This window comes from Fundulus heteroclitus, chromosome 3, assembly GCF_011125445.2.
Source record: "Fundulus heteroclitus isolate FHET01 chromosome 3, MU-UCD_Fhet_4.1, whole genome shotgun sequence".
In the NCBI taxonomy this organism is placed as follows: domain Eukaryota; kingdom Metazoa; phylum Chordata; class Actinopteri; order Cyprinodontiformes; family Fundulidae; genus Fundulus; species Fundulus heteroclitus.
Window position 1 is genome coordinate 8,977,083 of NC_046363.1, and position 20,410 is coordinate 8,997,492.

The following is a 20,410-nucleotide window of genomic DNA, read 5'->3' on the forward strand; positions in this document are numbered from 1 at the left end:
TCACTGGAAAAAATCTGCATCAACATTATAGCAATCAAACCTTTCTTAGAATTACAGACCAGCATTTTGCATGTTCCCATTTGTATTTGACAATTTATTTTTGTTGATAGGCCTTTGACATAGGAAGGCCTCCTTGCCATCACCCTAATTTCAGCTTTCTACACAGAGTCCATTGGATTTAAGTCAGGACCCTGGTTGGGCTACTACAAAATGTTAATATTACTTCCAGGAAGAAGAAACATGTTGGATAAATGAGAAATTGCTTTATCTGCCAAGTGTAGGGCTTACTGATATTAGAAAGACATGCATTTATGATATAACTGTGCAATATTAATATGACAACATCAACTGAGATTAACCTACATTTTTCTTCCTCTTGCATTATAAGAAAAATAAAAGAAAGGAAACCCCGAACTCCACTCTCCCTGACTATCTCAGTTGCTAAAATCTACATCTGACGTGGACATCAAAAGCTGTTAGTATGCAGTGTGTATGAAATACATAAATCTATTGTTGGATGATAATTCAATAACAATATATATCAATCGATAAACGTCTATCAATGATAGAAAAAAAAGGGTCAATAAAAAGTTCAATAGAATAACAGCTTTTCATCTGCATTCTTGGAAAAGTGATCAAATTCAGGCAACTTTTCTAAAACATTTACCATCCCGTTCCAACGTCACAATTTAAACCCAGAATATTGTGCCAAGAGGACCCTATAATATTTTTACTTTACATTTTACGTAGAACATTTGTAGGACTCACCTTAATACCAGGGCAGTGGGCAAAAAACGCTTCAGGGCTTTGAGAGTGGTATAAGGATCCGTGGCCAACACAGCCCCATGGAGCCCGAATGGTGAGGTTCCCGCAGTCAAACAGGTTCCCAGAACGGTAACGGTACTTTGCAGCTTCATTCACAATCTGCAAACACAATACAGGGAATTAAAGCAACGATGACTGTAAATCTTCAGATATGAGACCCGACAGGGAAAATCTTCCTTTATGGCTTCTAGACATTGCTAACATTTAGATCTTTCTCTAAAAATCCCTCAGCAATGGCAGAAACAGGCCAGGATATGGGTGAGAATAACATGCCCTTTGTTGAAGTTTGTAGAAATGTTTTATTTCTTATAGTTCATTTAATTTCAATTTTAGCAACTTTTATATACATTTCTATTAATTTTATTAATTCTAAAAGCAATTGCATTGGCCCAAAAAAGGTTGAGAACCGCTGATCTAGTGATTAATTGTCTGTTTCTTCTTATTTTATCTTCTGTAAAGCATTTTGTGCTCCACCTGACTTTATGATTGACTGATTAACTGATTTCCTCAGACATGACAGTGTGTTTAGACCTAAACTTTACACATTTACAACCTGCCAGTTGTAAATTTGGATGAGAGTACAGTGCGATCCTTTTAAAGTATAAAGTACACGTCACATAAACATATTCTGCTCTATTATATTGAAGTCTATTGTTTTAGGAAGATTTTAGGGTTGGTTATGTAAATATTTAAATAGGATGGGCATCTGTATTTATTCTATTTCAACAGGAAAGGTGCAGCTTAAATCATTTATAATTTATTTCCTTTCTGCTCTGTTTCTACACATGGAATTTTGGATATTTGTGGTTCAATTTTGAATTGACTTGAATTTAGGGAGGGAATACTAATAATATGAATAGTACCATGAAGCTGGAATAAGAAAATAGATAGCAATGGTAATCTGTGAGTTTCTAGGTGAGGAAAAAAAATAATATGTGAAAGGGGCAAAACATGAAACTTTAGAAGAACATAAAAGGGGTCTGTGATACAGGGCCACTAGATTCTAAAGGTTTTAATATGAAATGCGGCTAAAGACCACACCAGTGGACAGAGAAACTAATTTCATGAGCAGAGGCATCTTCCCCAAGCCATCAAAGACACTGAAAAACTACTTTGTCTTTTAACAAGCTCTTTGCGCCCATGTGTATTCCTCCTTATGTCTACAGTTTCTGATGCTGGACATCCACCAAAAGAGTTACTCAAGATTTTCAGTCTGAAGCTCGGGTGGAATATTACCTTGAGCTTTATCTGTCTCTAAGGTTTATTTGCCTGTATACATTTAAACAGGAACACAGCCCGCTCGTTGGTTTTTTATCTCCTTGATGCACCAAACAGGTAACATATTCCATATAACGGCTTACATTATAATGTATTCTACTTTATTTTGCCTTGACAAAAAGAGGAAAATAACATTTATCATGTGGAGGACAAGGATAGACAGAATGACAACGGTGTTAACATGTATGCAAGGTAAAACATCAGCACACATCAAGCCCTAACCATGAATGCCGTATTAATCTTCATGAGAAAAACAGGAGGTCATGTAAAGAAAATACCCGTTTTATTCAATAGATGTTTGTGCTACTTGCTACAATATAAAATAACATACATGTAAAATCTATTATAGATTAAGGGTTGAACTGATCATTAAGTAGACATCAAACATGCCTGATTGGGTAAAATGAAAATGGCTCGATTCGGTCTTTACTTGGGCGGCAATTTTCATGGTGCAAAGAGTCTCAGCATACTGTTCCAACAATCTGTCAAGTATGAAATGTCGACTAGAACCCATTTGAAATCACCGACCAACTAGACAAGCAAGTCCCCACAAATGTGGAGATTGCAACAAGAATTAAAAATTATTTTGGTGCATTATTTGTTAGAACAGAGTTTAAGGAGCTATGAGCGAGATGGAAAAATCTCATTTGCAAATAGAGTCCAACTTCCCAGGAGTTTCCTTGAGTTTAACTTTCACACAATTCACTGCATCATATGGGATGGACGTCATTTCATACATTAGTCAATTCATACATTAGTCAATTCATTAATTAAAAAGCAATTTCATGGAGCAGAACTGGCAAACCATTTATCAATGCAACATTAATACAGCACACAAATCACATCTAAAATATTCACAACACTGTATAATAAACTCTTTCCACTGAAAATGTTTAACAAATACAAAGAATTCAATAGCTGTCCTTGGCTGATGAGAGGATTGCAAAACATCTGTAAAAAAAAAAAAGAAAAAAAAGAAAAAAAAGAAAAATGCATTTTATAAACACTAAAATCTATAGAAGCAGAAACTAAATCTAAAAGATATTAAAGAGTAAGATTAAAAAGTACATATTATAAGGAAATATTACATGAAAATAGACATAATATGAAGTAAATATGGGATGTCCTAAATATTACAAAAAATAGGTCTAATAAATCTTAATGCCCCAGCGTTTTTATTCATAAATATATGGAAAAGGAGAATATGAATGAAAGAGCTGAATCTTGGATCAGACTTATCCAAAGACACCCCTGACTCGTCCAGCACTGCACAGGAGTTGGACTAATTCTAAACAGAATATTAGAATATGTTCCTCATTGCCATTAAAAAAAGAAACATATCATAAAAAATGAAAGAGCAAAAGTTTCCTGGTTTACATGGTACTGATACTGTACGTTGCTCATTAAAGATAGAATTGAGGGGATTTCAGGACCCCTACAAAACACATGAATCGGTAAATTTTCATTTTAAACCGAATTAATTTTCTAATAAAAAAAGGAAAACAGTCAAACAAAATCCCAATATACAAAACTAGAGATAAGCATATTTTTTCTTACTACAGAGCTTTATTTCTGCTTCAAGGCAATTAAGAAAAACTGTTTAATATTTTTTTTGGAAAACATTGTCCATATTTGAAGCTATTGAAGAAATAACTACTGCTATGAGATCAGGGGGGCTTGTGTTACAGTGGGTTAAACATTACCGTATTTTTCTGACCATAAGGCGCACCAGATTATAAGAAGCACTAAATATTCTTCCCAAGTGTGTAATATCACTCCGCCCCTTCACGTACACAGCTCTCTCCTGAGAGGGAAACTATCCGTCTCTGTCAGGAGGACAGAGTGGATGGACTATACCGCCCTGTTTCAAACATAAGGCCAAAATAAACTTAACTTTTATATTGAATTAACTTACTATGTTCATTGTTGCTAAAGGCTCCCACATACTCGGTTGTACTTTGCACATATTGTGAGGTGTGCCTCACCAATTTAAACTACTCGAAAACTTTATCACTGAACTATCTAATGCGTTCCTTGGTCTTTGTGATGTCGTTGGTTCTTTAATTTTTGTCCAACAAACCTCTGATGCCTTCACAGAACAGCTGGATTTATACAGAGAGGAAATTACGCCCGATTAGGCTGTATTTACTAATTATGGGACCTCTATGGCAAATGGTTGAAATATACAAGGCACTGTGTCAGTGCACATGCAGAAACATGCTGCCCCGAGCAACTCCATCATAAATGAGATTAGTGGGTCTTGCCAGAGCAGAGGGAAAGTCTGTTACCTGGTCAAATGCTGGGAAGATGTAGTCAGCAAACTGGATCTCAGCAATGGCTGTTGCGCCAGCGACAGCTGCACCAATGCCGAATCCCACAATCCCCTGCTCACAAAGAGGAGTGTTGAAGACTCTGTCCTTACCTGGGAATCAAGCACAGCCAAAAAAAACAAAAAAAAAAAAAACAGAAAATGATGAGGTCATTGATAATGACATTGTTTTCTTAAAGGGGTCTAGTCTACACCAGCAGCTCACTCTGGTAGCTTACAAAGGTTTTCCAATTAAATTATCGTCTCCTGTTGGCATATGATATTTATTTTTTCAGTTTTGTTTTGCTCCATTTGTTTGTAAAGTGCTTTTGTGTAAATTTACCATACCAAGACCATGTGACCGGAAGTACAATATTGCACAAACGCACATGGAGTAAACAAGGAGAAGCTGAGGAGCGAAGCGAATCAGCAAAGTCCAGTGGAGGTGGTGAGATAATCCTAACCCTGTAGATCGGGGTGGTCTTCAGCGACACCGAGCTGTCCCTTCACTGCGAGGCTTTGCGGGAAGGTCTACTAGCTCCTACCGTAGCCACGTCAATTGTCGCCATCTTGCTTTCTGATAGTTCCTCTGTACTGCCAGCAGACGGCACGACGTTTATGTCTGCTGATCGCACCCGGTGGTTCTTTTCAGGCTCAAACAGGACAAGTAAACACTATCAGGATGAACCCTTGATGTATACCGTTTTATTTGAAGATTTATGGTCAAGATACATGATTAGGCCCCTTTAAGCTGTAATGTCCGTGATTTCAGTCTAGACTGCTTGATGACCATGTAAATGTATTTATTCCTGTGGAAGGACCACAATTAACCACATGTGGAACAAACTATCTGTTTTTAGACATACTTGGTCTATGCTGACGAGATTTGGCACTCATCTTCTTTGCCTTCATATCATATGGTCCTAAAAATCAATGAAGTGATAGACTCACGAGTCTCCCTTAACTGCATTAAACCAATCCAGCAATCCACTCACGCAGCCCCCATGGAGTAAAAACAGAAGGAAAAAAAAAATTATTTCCACTCTCCACCCTATAATCTGAAAAGGAACCACAAGAGTGGGAAACTAAATTTGGGTTCCGAATGTTATTTTTGTCATCTTTGTGTATTTGCCAATCCTTTTTTCTGTTGTTCTGGGAAGCGAGCTGCTGAGCAGTGCAATTCTGCCCTTATGTGCCCTCTGAGCTCATAAAAGTCAGCGCGCAGCCTCAGCGCCACAAATCCTTCAGAGGAATGAGCGATAAATCAACGGCTATCAAAAATTTAGAGCCTTAAGTCAAACCAAAACAGGCCGCTTCGTGTGAAAGTTCAAGCTAATTACACAAGCTTTTAGTGTTTTTATGCAGTCAGGACGCAGGTCACCCGAAGACATTATAAAACCTAACGCTTTCGCATTAGCTGTTACAATAAAGATTACATTTACACCAAACTCCTCAAACAACAGAGAGGAGTCAAGCTGGGCTGAGAACGCAGTCAATGTGTTGTTGTTCTTAAAGGGACGGCGCTCAGACGTGGCCAGCGAGCACCCAGCTGTTGGAGAGCCAGATCACGAGATGAATGTGGCGCTCTTGTAAAAAGCCATTCATAGACTACCTGCCCTGTATTAACCTGTGTTCTGTGTAATTGCTGCAGGTGGTCGAGGTGTGCGCATCATCCCTTTCTGTAGTGAGAGGGATAAAAACAGCTTTGCGCTCGTCACTGTACACAAGGATGAGATGGAAAATAATGATCCCTCTCCAAAAGGTCAGCACTTCTGACGTCAATAAAAACAAAGACAAGCCAGCTACATTTGGCAGGATCTGAGACTTCTGGCTTTTAAATCTGTTCATAAAATAAAAAAGGTAAAATGCATTTAAAACCAGGAAAAGGAAAAGCAGCGACATCTTTTTCCTAATTACAAACTTAGATGGCCCTGTATCCTGACTCAGTCGGCTGGTTTTCAAGGGCTCTAATTCAGCCCAGAGTAATTTGATTCTATCTTTTTATCTTCACATTTCTCGTGTAATGTTGAAATATTTATTTAGAACACAGAACCACAGCCGACCAGACTAACCAGATTTGGGAAAAAAAGCAACAATTTTTTTTTTTTTTTTTTTTTTTAAACAGGACATATATAGAAATGTTTGCAACTGAGGCTCAGGACCGCCACATTTGGTCCCAGCGGGTTTCCATCTACGGCCTTTCACGACATTTTCAAAGGAAAACACACTAAACAAAGATGCTTGATGCCCCATAATGTCAAATGAACTGCGCGAGGTAAAGAAAAAAAAAAGACACCTATTGACAATCCTCTGAGAAGGCTCTCTCTTTAAATAAACTAAATAAAAGCACCTTTCTGATTTTCTGCTTAGCACCAATGTAGATTGCTGATTAGCAATGTGATCCATTCCAAAAAAAAAAAAGAAAAAAAAAAAAAAAAAAAAGCAATGTGATCCATTATTACAGTTAGTCTAATAACGCCATCACACGGTTGCACATTTAGCGTTTCCATGCCATGGGAAGAGAAATCGCCTTAATTAAATATCACTCCAGCATCGGCTTCATTTACAACAGAAACTATAGCATCTGCAATTTAATCTCCACCAGTGAGTTTTTTTTTGTTGTTTTTTTTACACGTCCAAAAACTGTGCGGCAACGCAGCTCTCAGACGCCATATTCACCTCAAACGTGTGCCGCGGCTACAGTGTACACACCAGTGTTACTCAAATTCTGCAACAATTACTACAGATTCATAGATATGAACATTTGTGCTGATTTCAATATTGCAGTCATGGCCAAAAAACTAAAACGTTTTTTACAGATATGACATAAATTCCCCTTGCCTTTCAACTGCATGAAAAAACAACCACACAGTTTGAGTTAAACAGCCCCCCCAATCCCACGCTACATCATTCACACAAGCCCCAAAATATTTACCACAGTGCTAACCCTCCTCCCCTCCCCCTGCTGGAACACCAACAGCACTGAGCTGGTTAACATCAGCCTAGTTTTACTTATAGGAACAATACTGATATGTTAAAAAAAGTACTAAGATAAGCAGATACTGACATGAATGCAGATATATTGTGGATTTCTAACAGTAACGAAATAATAACATTACTTAATATCATACTGAGCTATGCAGACGCTCAGTCGCTGATGATCAAAATTCACTCCCATCTTTAATCTAAAAGCTGAGAAGATGGGGCTCAAATGTTTATCCCCACACACTAAATTCATCCTTAAATAAAATGAGACGGTGTCATCGTGTAAGAGGAGTGTCTTAGCACCCTTCATCCAAATACACACACCACATAACACAGGAAGGAACGTTATGTTGTTCAAATTGTGCTTCATTTCCTCGTGTTTTCACTAAACTTTTTTTTTCTACACCTCTACAAAATGGTAAATGTAAGGGGGCTGCAGTGATCCGTTGACCACACTTATAAGAACTTACCTCTGTTATGTGATATCTGTCTTAGGTAAATGAGCGTCAGAAACTTGTCAGCACGCCACATGGGTGCTGCTGACATATTCACCTGCTTTTATTTTGTAGTTATTAGAGCTTAACCTAAAGAACCATTCAGTTAACAGTTTTAAACAATGACAGGAATACAACAACAATATTATATAATTAACCTGAGGTTCTGTCACAACGTTGATTACTGCTCATTATCATTGATGTCAAAAAAGGACTGATAAGAACTTTTGGATTGAGTCAGTCACTTCAACCAGTTATTGAGTCAGTTTGATTTTTATTTTAATTGTTGCTTTGAGTCCCTCACCCTCAAACGCTAACACAAACTAAACAACATTGTCAAGATCTGCATCACAATTACAGGAACAAGTCAGAGTCATAAGAAAGGCTGGAGCTATCCTTGCTGACCCAAACCGCCGTAGTTACAGGTTGCTGCCATGGGCTTGTAGATCCATAGTAATTAAGTGCAACACAAAATGGGTACAAATGTTAATTTGCCCGTTAGTGTAAGCGTCTTTATTAATTTGCCCTGATGGCCCCAAATTAAAACTGTTTGTATCCAGGTTGTATTATGAACGCTCTTCTTATTTTTGTATTTCTGTTAACTCTGTTTGTATTTCTCTTTGCATTTCATCTCTGCTGGCTGCAAAAACCATGGCCTAATTATATGACCTAGAATGTATGGAGCAACATAGATTTGAAGGCAAAAAGGCTGGCAAAGTTTAGATGCTTTCCATCATCGCTTCTATTTATTACAATGAAAAACATGAAATATTAGAATAAGATGCAAAGTCAGGAGCCCCAAAAGTAGGGTACTAATAAGTACAGCATGCTAGCCAGCATGACAGCAAAAGTTCACGTGGAGTTGGGCAGTCATTTATTATTAATTCCAGAGGTGGGTGAATCAAGCTTCAGAAAGTAAAACCCAAGCCTAGTTTTATTTCATAACCAGTGGTCTGAAACCCAAATCCTCGAGGGATTAGTCCTCGGTAGTCAGATTTCTCGACCTCTGGGTCGGAAAATTTAACTTAAGTCACAATTAGAAGTTGGAGAGTTTAACCCCCTTGTTCTACGCTATGCCTTTCTCCATACCTCCCTCAGTATAGAAGCTCTCTGGCTCTCATTACCCACTGCCGGATTCCTCCGTTTGACTGCCTGGTGGTCTGCTGCCCTGTCAGTCTGCCTGTTCATTCCTGCCAGTGCTGCATGTCCGGTTCCCCTTGTGCCTACACCACCTGTACGTTTCTCTATTTCACTCATTAAAGAGCCATTGCCAGGATTTTTGCAGCTGGGTCCTTTTCTAAACAATTGTGACGGGAAGATTCTGTTAAGGATGTCACGAAGTCGTAAACACAAGTAGGCTGCATCGGTTTATCGCGTCAAGTGTGAAAGGCTCCCCTGCAACAACACGCGCATGCAGAACGTGCAGATGGATCCTTCAGGTCCCTCAGGTGCACAGTGATAATGTGACCAGCATATGCACTGGGTGGTTAGATTTTCTTAGATGCTCTGCTGCCATCTAGTGCTAAAACAATTTTACACAAACAGCCGGCTCCGGACAGGATCTTACCATATTTGTCTCTCAGGCCCACTGTGCATCGGAATACTCCTCCAAAAGCAACATCTTCCCCGAAGATGACTGCAGATATGAAACATAAAAAAATAGTCAGAGGGTTAAATATTTCAAAGTTCTTGTAAGTAAACCACAATGTAGATTACACAGAGAAGTTTATGCCTTAGTGAGGATAGCCTTAAAAAGCATTCTGAAAACCTTTACGGCTTTGCCATCTCCACAGTATTGATAACTGATAAAGTAAAATTTTCTAGTTTTGAGATTTTAAGAATAGTGTTTTAGTCTTTTTTCATATTAAAATGCCATAAAAAAACAGCTACTGATCTAAAATATCTCGATATGCATTTATCTAGGGCTGTGCGAGTTTGCCAAAAAATTTAAAACTGCGATTTATTCCACCAATAACTGTGATCTAATTTATACTTTTCTCTGCATTAATCATAAGCAACAAAAATGGCCTGTAGCTAAAGATGGCAATTTAAAACAAGAAATGTAACTGTTTTTATTAGAATTTTCTTATTCAAGAGAATAGCTTGTTGAGTTGGGCAACAATCGTTTTTGAACATAAAGTGCAACCAACAAACAAAGTATATGTATTAAAACAGTTGACCAGTACTTAATGCTATGTTGAGATTCCTGAAAGTTTCTGGTAGAAAGTATTGATTATATTAACTCTAAAACAAGTAATAAAATTACATTATGTCACTGCTACAACTCTCTTCCCTTCCATGTGGAGGCAAACCCACTTAAAACACATTACAAACACCTAAAGGACGCGTCTGATCCATTAATTGTTAAGTAACCAAAATTTGCAGACCTCTACAAATTGAAAATGGTGGGTTTTTTTAGTGCGATTATATTGCAAATGTGATTAATTGTCCAGCCCCAATTTTATCCTGATAGAATTTTACTAATTTTTAAACCATTTTATAGAAAACAATGTCATCCATTGTATCCACGGCAACATTCAATGTGAGGACATTTCAACGCTTCTAAGGGACATCTGGCATAGGATGGTCAGAGCTAAATGTTACATATCTGCTGTGTTTTAGTCACAACATTTTTTTCTATGCCATTATTTAGAACAATCTTGATATTTCTAAGTCTACGTAGTTTTTGTTTTTTGGAAATCACCTTATGAAAGCACGAGTTAAGGGAAACACCCGTGTCTGTTTGTTGATTTTACTTCAGAAATTCCCTGGATCCACTGTATATGCTCCTTAGGGCCAAGCCCCGAGTCATGGTGACTATCCTTATACATTTAGTGCTTGGAGATAACTCAAATTTATTAGAGTCTCTTTATCAACCGGCTTTTTGAAAATTTAACACAGGAATCAAGATTTGGGGAGTGTCCTGACTACAGATAGATAATTTCAGGGTAATGTCTTTGATCTACAGCATGATCACATGCATCTTTTTATGAATGCATGATACTGCATTTGATCGTCTCTAGTTAAAAAAAAAATTGGTCAGACCTAGACAGAATTATTCCCACTTATAACAAACTTTTTAAAAAAAGACTATCAATTTTGTTTTAAACAAACATATCTCTAAGGTCCTGTGTGTCTCTAGTGTTGGAATACTGACCTCCGCTGAGTGCATCAGGCAAACTGATTAAACCAAACTCTGCAGCTGGCCGGTTTCCAACTCTTCAGAGCGGAATCACAACACTGAACTCTCCGTCAAAGGAAAGATGGAGGTATCTGTTTTCACACCAACAGAGGCTGGTGTAGACAGTGATGCTGCAGCACTGCACTCCCCTCCTACCTTCCCCCAGAAAAGACTCTCTCCATTCACAAGAGAAACCCATCACAGACCCTCTCCTGGATCCTCTGCAGTTTGCTTACAGGGCCAGATCTGTGGACCTCCACTTCATCCTTTAGCACCAGGACCCCACCGGATCCTATGGCAGGATCCTGTTTTAGGACCCCCGCTCTGCCTTCACCACCATCATCCTGGGTCTGCTGCAGAAAACCCTTTCCCTGCTGAATGTACCATACCCCACCTGAAGGTGGGATGTGCTTGTCTTTGACTCACAGATCATCAGCACTGGACCCCCCCGCCCTCCTTCCAGGACCTGTACGTCTCCAGGACCCTAAAAGCTGAAACACACCAAACCATCCGATCTGACGGACGGATTCTTTTCCTGACCAACTGACTGCATAGAAGCTCTCTCTGGGGACCACCGGACTCAAGAGATTGATTATTCACGCAAGTGTATGTGCCACCAATTCTGGAATTGGTGGCACATACACAACAAAAAAGTTTGGCAGTAAAACGTAAAGCTGCAGTTTCTGCTCGAACAAGCTCACAGAACATCGCTGTTTCACTTTCTTATCTGTTTGCTGTACTTCTACACAGTTTATTGAAATGTTTTGATTATTGAGCCGTTTGTGCTTTCTGAGCTGAATCTACATGGGACAAACCGGGCCGGAAATTGTGTTCCTTTTACCGTGTTTTACTTTGCCAAAGTGTCCCTCTTCTTGTCTGACTCATGGATCTCCCGTCAAATTGCTGTATAGCTCCGACCAAGATGGAGCAGGGATCTACCTTGCTCGGAGCTACGCAGGGCAGCTGTAGAGAACTGCTGGCCGGTCCGCCCAGCCCCATTTTCTTCAACCAGATCTAAATGCCACGACGCAATTTTACATCAGATCGTACGGATCGGATGGTTTGGTGTGTTTCTGTCATAAGATTATAAATGGGGCCCCAGCGTACGGGCCCATTCATGCAAGAACCTCCATTGCTCATTCAATAAGAAAAATATAGAGATCGTCACTATTTTGTCCCTAGATTACTGGAAGAATGTTTTGATCCCACTCACCAAAAATTATGTTTTAAGTCCAATCTCTGATCTAGCCCACTCCCAAAGATGATTTACAAAGAAATAAAAAAAATAAAAAAAAAAGGACTCCATCTAGATGCTGCAATTTTCAACCAAAACCAACCTGCTGCAAACATTGAGCAATACGGTTCTGCAATAAATTTCCTCGGGAGTCTGAAAACTCTTGGACGTTGTGACGACTTCACTGCGGCAACTAAAGCTCTCACCTTGAATTTCTGCGTTTAGAAAGCTGCTCATTAAGGTGCATATTACTAGCAGCAATTTCCTTACAAGTGAGGCCCTTCTGATGCAAACTGTTCTTTGGAGCTAACCATTGCAAATACAATAGGAGTCAAACAAGTCATGTGTACCCCAGATTTACCTTTTGTAATAGAAAAAGCTGATTAAGCTGTATGCTATGAAATACAACGTGTCTGGTCTGTGCATAATATAACAGTATGAACAGCATGTCACCAAAGAAACTAAATTCACTCAATTTTCAAAGACACAAAGTGTGTGTACTAAACGCTTTAGATACAGAATTTAGAAAATGATGTCAACACCACTTTAATTGGCAAAGGTCATTAATGCAGTTGAGAGCCACTCGTTTGATCCACAAGGGGTTTTAACAGGTTAAGTGTAAGTCCTACCTGCTGTCGGGTCACTAGCAAGCGTGTTGTCCAAGGCACTTGTGATGGACTGGAACAAGTTCATCTTCTGTGTGGGACCTAACCATTGGAAACCAAAAAAAAACATGGCGTTCAAAACAGCTACAGGCAAATCAGCTGTTGGAGCAGAAAGAAATTAATAACACAGCAAACTTGGCTCCCAAACAAGGCAACCGACGGTACAAAGTCGACGACAAAACATTTTATTAGAGACGATACATTTAGGCCTTTTGTCTGGGACTGTCCATCCCTTGGATAAGGTTATTTGTTGCATAATAAAGCCACTTTAAAAAGGCGTTCAATCCCAGCTGTGTACCTTTGCGATCTTTAATTATTATTTTTTTATTTATCCTTTCCTTTCACAGCAGTTTGCCAGACCCTACCTTTTAATTACAAGCTTGAAATCATTAAATATACGGACCTAAACAAAGGGCAAATTTATTGATGCAACTCATAAACAAGAGGTCTTTGTAGCCTCAGAGAAATCAGGTCTATTGCTTAGTGGGTCATCTCTGATCAGGCCATTTATTTCTTTGTTTGTTTCTATCTCAGAGCAATCCTCTACCAGTCATTTAATTTTAAACAGATGACTCAAAAATAGCATCCAGTCTCAGTTTACACCTGTTAACCTGTATTAGTAGCAGAGATGAATGTGCTTAAAACTCACTGTAATGATTACCATAACTTTAAAGGTGCCATTGTCATGAATGCAGCTCTTTGAGTAAAGAAATGACCCTCCTATGAAGTGGTTCTTCCTTAACTTGATTTGTTACATGGGATCACCCAAAAAACAACACTTTGCCGCCATGGTGCTGCATTTCACTCCAGCATTAAATACTAATACAAATATTAAGGATCGCTTGCCCTATAATTGAGAATGTTGCATCCAGACAATATAACTAGTCTAAAAAAAAAAGGACCTCAGAGCCGCCAGACATATTAAGTCAATGTTGTTTCAATCAGTCTGCAAGCAACTGATGGAAAAGTTCGTAACTGTCTTGCATGTTGCCAGTTCTGATGGAGCCCAAACCGGACAGGCTCTTTTTTCCGGGCTGCAGCTGTGCAGGCGTTCATTTCATACGACAGGTAAACTCTTCCCACAGCGGAGCTTCCGGGGCGAACCTCCTGCTTTCTGACCCATTCGGAACTCGCCGAACGAAGCTAACGCTAGCCGGCTGGTCAACTCACCATACTGGGTCGTTACGGGTTCGGGCTGGAAAGTGAAGTGAGCCGCATGCCTTCGTTGGGTTTTTAGACGGGAGCTGCAGCCCGGCGACAGCTTCAGCAAAGCGCTTCCAGCGGAGCTTTGCTTCCCGGCGCCGGGGACGGAAAGGGTTGCGTGGGCACCTCGGATAAAGACCCGTGCAGCAGCCGCCATCGCTGTTATTATCGGAGAGCAGGAAGGGCAAGATGTATCGAAACACGAAGATCGTCTGGTGACACAAAGACGCCTTCACTTTGCGAGGCGCAGCGGGAGTTGTGTGGGCTATACTTCTAGGGTCGTCGGTAAAAAGTGAACTCACAGCCGGCTCAGAATCGATTTAAAATACATTTATTATGTTTTAAAAAATGACGATGTCATACAGAATTTCAGGTAATAAAGAAACTTAATGCGCAGCTCTGGAAAAGGGGCAGAGTGAGAACTCCTGTTTTTTTCTTGTCACGTAACGTCAGCGTATGTGAGCGAAGACAGGCTGTGATTGGTCTAAAAAGGAGGTGGTGTGTAAGGGTTCACGTTTTGCAGGCAAGCCACGGACTTAGGGTTTAATAAAGACAAATGGATTCATCCATCCATCCATTTTCTTACTCGCTTTATCCCTCGTGGGTTCGCGAGGGGTTGCTGGTGCCTATCTCCAGCTGTCAATGGGCGAGAGGCGGGTACACCCTGGACAGGTCACCAGTCTGTCGCAGGGCCAAATGGATTCATGATAAAGGGGGAAAAAACTGTTTCTTATGAAAAAAATACATTTCCATTAGATTTCTTTAAACTTTTGATATTTTATATATTACCTGTGTCCCTAATCCTTGATACAGTTAGGTAAGTCAAATAATTCTTCCTGTGAGACACAGTGTTAACCCCAGTCAATTTGATTTAAAAAAAACAACTTTTGCCAATAGAAATAAATACCTGGAGACTACTCCTTTATAATCAGTCGAAACATTAATAATCCTAGAGCAAAATTTCTTGATCCATTGAATACTCATCTGTGTTTCTGACACGGAGCCAATATATGGCAGCCTCTGTCAGTCTGTCCCAGGGCAGCTGTGGCTACTAACATAGCTCACCGCCGTCAGGGTGTGAATGGGTAAATGAGTGATTGTAGTGTAAAGCGCCCTGCGATAGACTGGCAACCTGCCCTGGGTGGACCCAGTCTCTCGCCGATTGACAGCTGGATAGGCACCAGAACCCCACGCGACCCCACAAGGGATAGACGTGTTCAAAAATGGATGGATGGATAGTGTAAAGCACTTTGGGGTCTTCATCACCCTCATCCTCTGCACACTGTTCTAGCTCCTCGTCCACATTGTTATAGATACAAGATTCTCCTGCACACCCATCACTGTCTACACGGTGTGGCCCCCACTTACCTCACTGAACTGCTCACACCCCAAACATCAACCCGAACCCGGTCAGGCCAACAGCACCGTCTGGTCCCAACCAGGACATGGCTCAAACTATGGGTGACGGAGCCTTTGAGGCCACAGCTCCCCGTCTATGGAACGCTCTCCAGGACCACCTCAGAGTCCTGCAGACAGTGGATGTTTTTTTTTTTTTTTTTAAAAAAAGGAACTTCAAACTCTTTAGACAGACATATTCTGCCTGGTTGTTGTTTTTATGTTACATTTTTATCAACAGTACTGAAAGAGTGTGGCTCTACACTCTTTCTTCATGAGGCGTGAATGCTGCTTGTCAAGAGTTGATGTTTCCTTGGATAGGAAACTTTTTGACAAATTTTGATTGAATTTTCTATCCATCCATTTTCTAACACGTCTACCCCTTGTGGGGTTGTGAGGGGCGCTGACCCGTATCTCCAGCTGTCAATGGGCGAGAGGCAGACAGGGTGCCACTCTTTCACAGGACAACACAGAGACAAACAACACAAGGAGAATTTAGAGAGGCCAATTAACCTAACAGTCACGTTTTTGGACTGTGGGAGGAAGCCGGCGTACCCAGAGAGAACCCATGCAGAAAGGCCAAGGGTAGGGACTAAAACACAAGACCTTTTTGCTGCAAGGCAACAGCGCTAACCACTGTGCAGCCCCTGAATGAATTTTACATTGTAAAAAAAAATCAATTTAGCCATTACCTACTGTTTTTGTGTATTCTAAAGTAAAGTGAAGCATTGTACCAAGTACTTACTGAATCAATGTCTTGCACAAGGAGAATTCTGCTGTTTCAGCTTGTAAACCACTGGTCAGGCCTGAAATCTGGGTGTAGTGATGGACTCAGACCTGAACCTCCAAAAGCATCTAAAGACAATTACAAGGTCGGCTTTCTATCACCTGAGGAACATTTCCAGGATTAAAGGACTAACGTCTCAGTTGGATCTGGAAAAAATAATTCATATGTTTATCTTTAGTAGAATTGATTACTGCAACGGTGTTTTCACACTAAAAAGTGGATCAGACAGCTGCAGCTGATCCAGAACGCTGCTGCCCGCGTCTTCACTGAGACTAAGAAAGTAGAGCACATCACCCCAGTTCTAAAGTCCTTACACTGGCTCCCTGTATCTCAGAGAATAGACTTTAAAATCCTTCTGTTAGTCTATAAATCCCTAAATGGCTTAGCACCTAAATACATTACAGACTTGTTATCAGTGTATCAACCCTCCAGACCACTAAGGTCTTCTGGCTCCAGCCTGCTCTGCATACCTAGAACACGAACCAAACACGGAGAAGCAGCATTTAGTTCCTATGCTCCACTTATCTGGAACAAACTCCCAGAGGACTGCAAAAGTGCTGAAAGCCTGAGCTCCTTTAAAGCAGGGTCTAAAGTCTATTTGTTTAGAGTTGCCTTTGAACGTTAATGTTGAACCCGCTGCTACTATTCCACTGCAATGTTTACTATTCTTTTCTTTTTATTTACCAGGGACAATGCATTTCATAGATAGTGCAGCAACGTTACAACTGATGCGATCCACAAAGAGTTTATAGATAGTGCTAATTCTCAACTCTATTCCCTGGTTGGGCCTTTCTAAAATCTACAAAATTGCCTACATTCTTCAATTATTTCTCCTCCACGTTCAGTTTTTTATATCTTATGTTCTGTTCATGTACAGCACTTTGAATTGTCTTGTTACTGAAATATGCTATGCAAATAAACCTGTCTTGCCTAATATGAGCATAATCAAATCTGTTTAACTTCAATTCACAAACAATAACAGTCAATATTCCATGTTCTCAACAAGTAAAGGGCTATGTGGTCATTTCCACGTCTGCTGACATTATTATTTGCTCTGATAGTTGCACATCTTCAGAAGTGGGGACTAGAGTCATTATTTTATGACTTTAGACCTAAAACTGTTCATACTTTGACTTGACTTTTTGACAAATGAATCGGACTTGATCCTGTTTAGTTGAAAAGGCTTGATAATATACCCCAAATCTAAATTTTAAAACTGTTTTTAAAAAGGATGTGCACCATTGGGTAATTAATTTCAAGCCGGTACACAGCAAATTTCCAGCATTTAAATTTGCATATAACCATGTAAAACAAGCAGAGATACGAATCAAGCCCCAGGATGTGTGTGACACTCACTTTTGGGAAGGATGAGGATTTTTTTAGCCATGCATAAATAGATTTTTGTGGATGACGAGTTTCCTCTGTGTCTTTGTTGATGTTATGGTCATTTTTGTCGTGAAAGATATGGAGCTTCATGTTGCGCTCTAGGAAACTGAACTTTAACATCTGTGGCTAGATTGGCAACAAATTTGCCTCCTTTACACATCCCCAAAGCGTGACAAACATAGAAAACAGTCACAAACACCATTTTAATTATCAATATAAAATATACATGACAGGAATTCTGATCTGAGTTTTCTTCATGCCAAGGAGCGCTGATGACGTTCCAGCCTGCACTGGTTGTAGCAGTCGCTGCTGCAGGCCATCTGAAGGAGTGATGTTCGCGCTGACTGCAAAGGCAGGGGTGCAACGCACAACCTAGAGGTTTATCAGACTTCAAAATAGTGTAAAAATAGCTGTTTAAAAACAAAAACTTTGAGGAAATCTTCAATAATAGGTTGCTAAACACTTTTACTATCAGTTTTATTTCCTGATATTTGCATTTTATTCAACTAGGAAAATCGCTGAGATTTAAAAACTTTAGTTTTGTAGAAAATAGAACACCCAAAATACATCTTCATAATACAATGCCTTGCAAAAATGTTAACACCTATAGAATAGAATATTATATAGAATATTATTCCATCAATCCATTGTCTTTGAAGCAGAGCCATGCAGGCTGAAAGTCTGCCTTATTATCACCATCATTTCCAACACAGACTGGTTTCTGATTTCATTTTACACCGTCAGAATCTGTATCCCTCTTCTGCGCCACTCATAGTATTTTGATTCAGTTAATCTTAAGATTTTGATAAGTGATATTTGTCTTTTTAAGTCTTTCTGCCACAACTTTCCACTATTTTGGGGAGAAATATTTGTATCCCCGTCCAAATAATGACAGGGATTAAGAGTCATCCCATATTCTGGATTTTCTGCTTGTAAAAACTTCTTCCTACTACTCTTGAAATGTTAAAGTTGTTACCTCTTTCAACTTTAGTTACAGTTGGGGTGCCAAAAATATTAGGCCCAGCATGCTAGAATGCTGCATTTTCATCTCTGCATTCAACTTTTGTTTTCTTTTCTCTCCTTTCCCATTCAGTCTTTTTGGAGCCTCTTTTTACACATCTTCCAAACTATAAATTATGCATCTGGTCAGCTGGACTCTCAACTCTCAATTGATCAAATTTTCTCACCGAGAACACTGGGTGAAGGAGAGTCCCCGTGCCCGACGGTGTGCAACTGGACACACGGTGGTAGGAGGATCATGTGTTGATCCATTTTGTCAGTCCAGGATGTTAAAAATATGTTCAAAATTGGATTTATGATAACAGGATTTCTTCTTTTTGGAGCTGGCAGTTACCTGGAGTATTGAGAAATTGTGAAAACTTCGGCAGCTGTTTCGGCCCATGTCAAGGCTCCCTGAACTATGTGAGGGATATGTCCGCTACCAGCACTCGGCCTGAAATGCTGTGTAAGCAGAACTGCAGGCCAGCTGTGATTGTCACAATTTAACTCAGCGTAATGACTATCTGGCTTTCTGATGCAGAAAAGCCAGGGTATGCAGGAATTTACCCCAGAATTTACTCTGGATTTCCACTAACCCTGGTTTGTGAAATAGGGCCCTGGTTGATAGTAATCAGTTCAGAAACTGAAACGCTAACTTGATTACTTTGAAATTGACCAAATGTTCTCGGGATGTTCAATCACAGACGGACCACGTGAGAACAAGTGCGTAATTTTGTTTTAAACTACCAACTGACCATAAAGAAAAACTCCTCTCACTTTCTAACAAAGGTAAACATCTAGTTTGTTGGAAACGAGACGTAGTCAACTGGATCCATTCCTCGTGTTTAATGCGTGCTCCCAACGCAGTGGACACAGATTCTGTCAGGGCAACTATTTTGACATGACGCTGGCGTCAGCATGTGTAAAATATGTTACCGCATGGTAAGAGTGGATTAAATGATTGTAATGGCTGAAAAAATGTGTACCTCGCGTCTGTTACACTCACAGCTACTATCCTGCTACTTTTAAATGTCCCCCGTGTCAAGCGTGCCTGAATCAAATGAATGGCTTGTTACCCGGCCTCTGCAGAGATGAATTACATGAGGGAAACTAGCCCTTTGATTCAGAACTTGGGGACCCCTGTACTAAACTATTAAGGGTCCCAACAGCACAAAGCTTCGCACTGAAGCAGCAACTTGGCTACCATTTGTAAAAATATGTGGAGAAATCAAGCAATGGCACAAATGCTATGAAGCTGCAGATTAACAGGTCTGTCTTGTAAATGAGAACTTGTCTTTGTGAAACAACCTATAAAAATAAATGTTTATTAATAATAATAATAATAATAATGCCATTGATTAGTCCTGCTATGATCTATAAATTGTTGGATCTTGTTGTATAGCTCTATGGAGTGAAAATGGACTCAAAATGTGTGTATTACCGGATTTGCAGGCAGTAAAAAAAACAAACAAACCCAGAAATAAAAAAAATAAAAATAAATAAAACGATTTTGTATGCAACTTCCAGTACTTGCAAATGTCTGCTCAAGTCCAGAAATAGAAAAAAAAAATATGAATACAAAATAAATGTACACACGCACAAATTACACACACACACGTATACTTTTGCACAAAACACCTGATACACAGACAAATCTACGCTTACGCACA

The 20,410-nt window shown here is 39.7% G+C and overlaps 1 protein-coding gene across 1 annotated transcript in view; it reads right to left on the reverse strand.

Moving 5' to 3' along the window:
- bckdhb (branched chain keto acid dehydrogenase E1 subunit beta) overlaps positions 1 to 14,374 on the reverse strand; it is a 60,201-nt gene extending 45,827 nt beyond the window's left edge. The window contains exons 1-5 of the mRNA XM_012872970.3: positions 14,141 to 14,374; positions 12,935 to 13,012; positions 9,458 to 9,526; positions 4,392 to 4,525; positions 769 to 924 (exon numbers count right to left, since the gene is read on the reverse strand). Of these exons, the coding sequence (XP_012728424.2) occupies positions 769 to 924; positions 4,392 to 4,525; positions 9,458 to 9,526; positions 12,935 to 13,012; positions 14,141 to 14,330 (627 nt within the window). The 5' untranslated portion in view covers positions 14,331 to 14,374. The remainder of the gene's footprint in view (positions 1 to 768; positions 925 to 4,391; positions 4,526 to 9,457; positions 9,527 to 12,934; positions 13,013 to 14,140) is intronic.
- Positions 14,375 to 20,410: the final 6,036 nt, after the last annotated feature.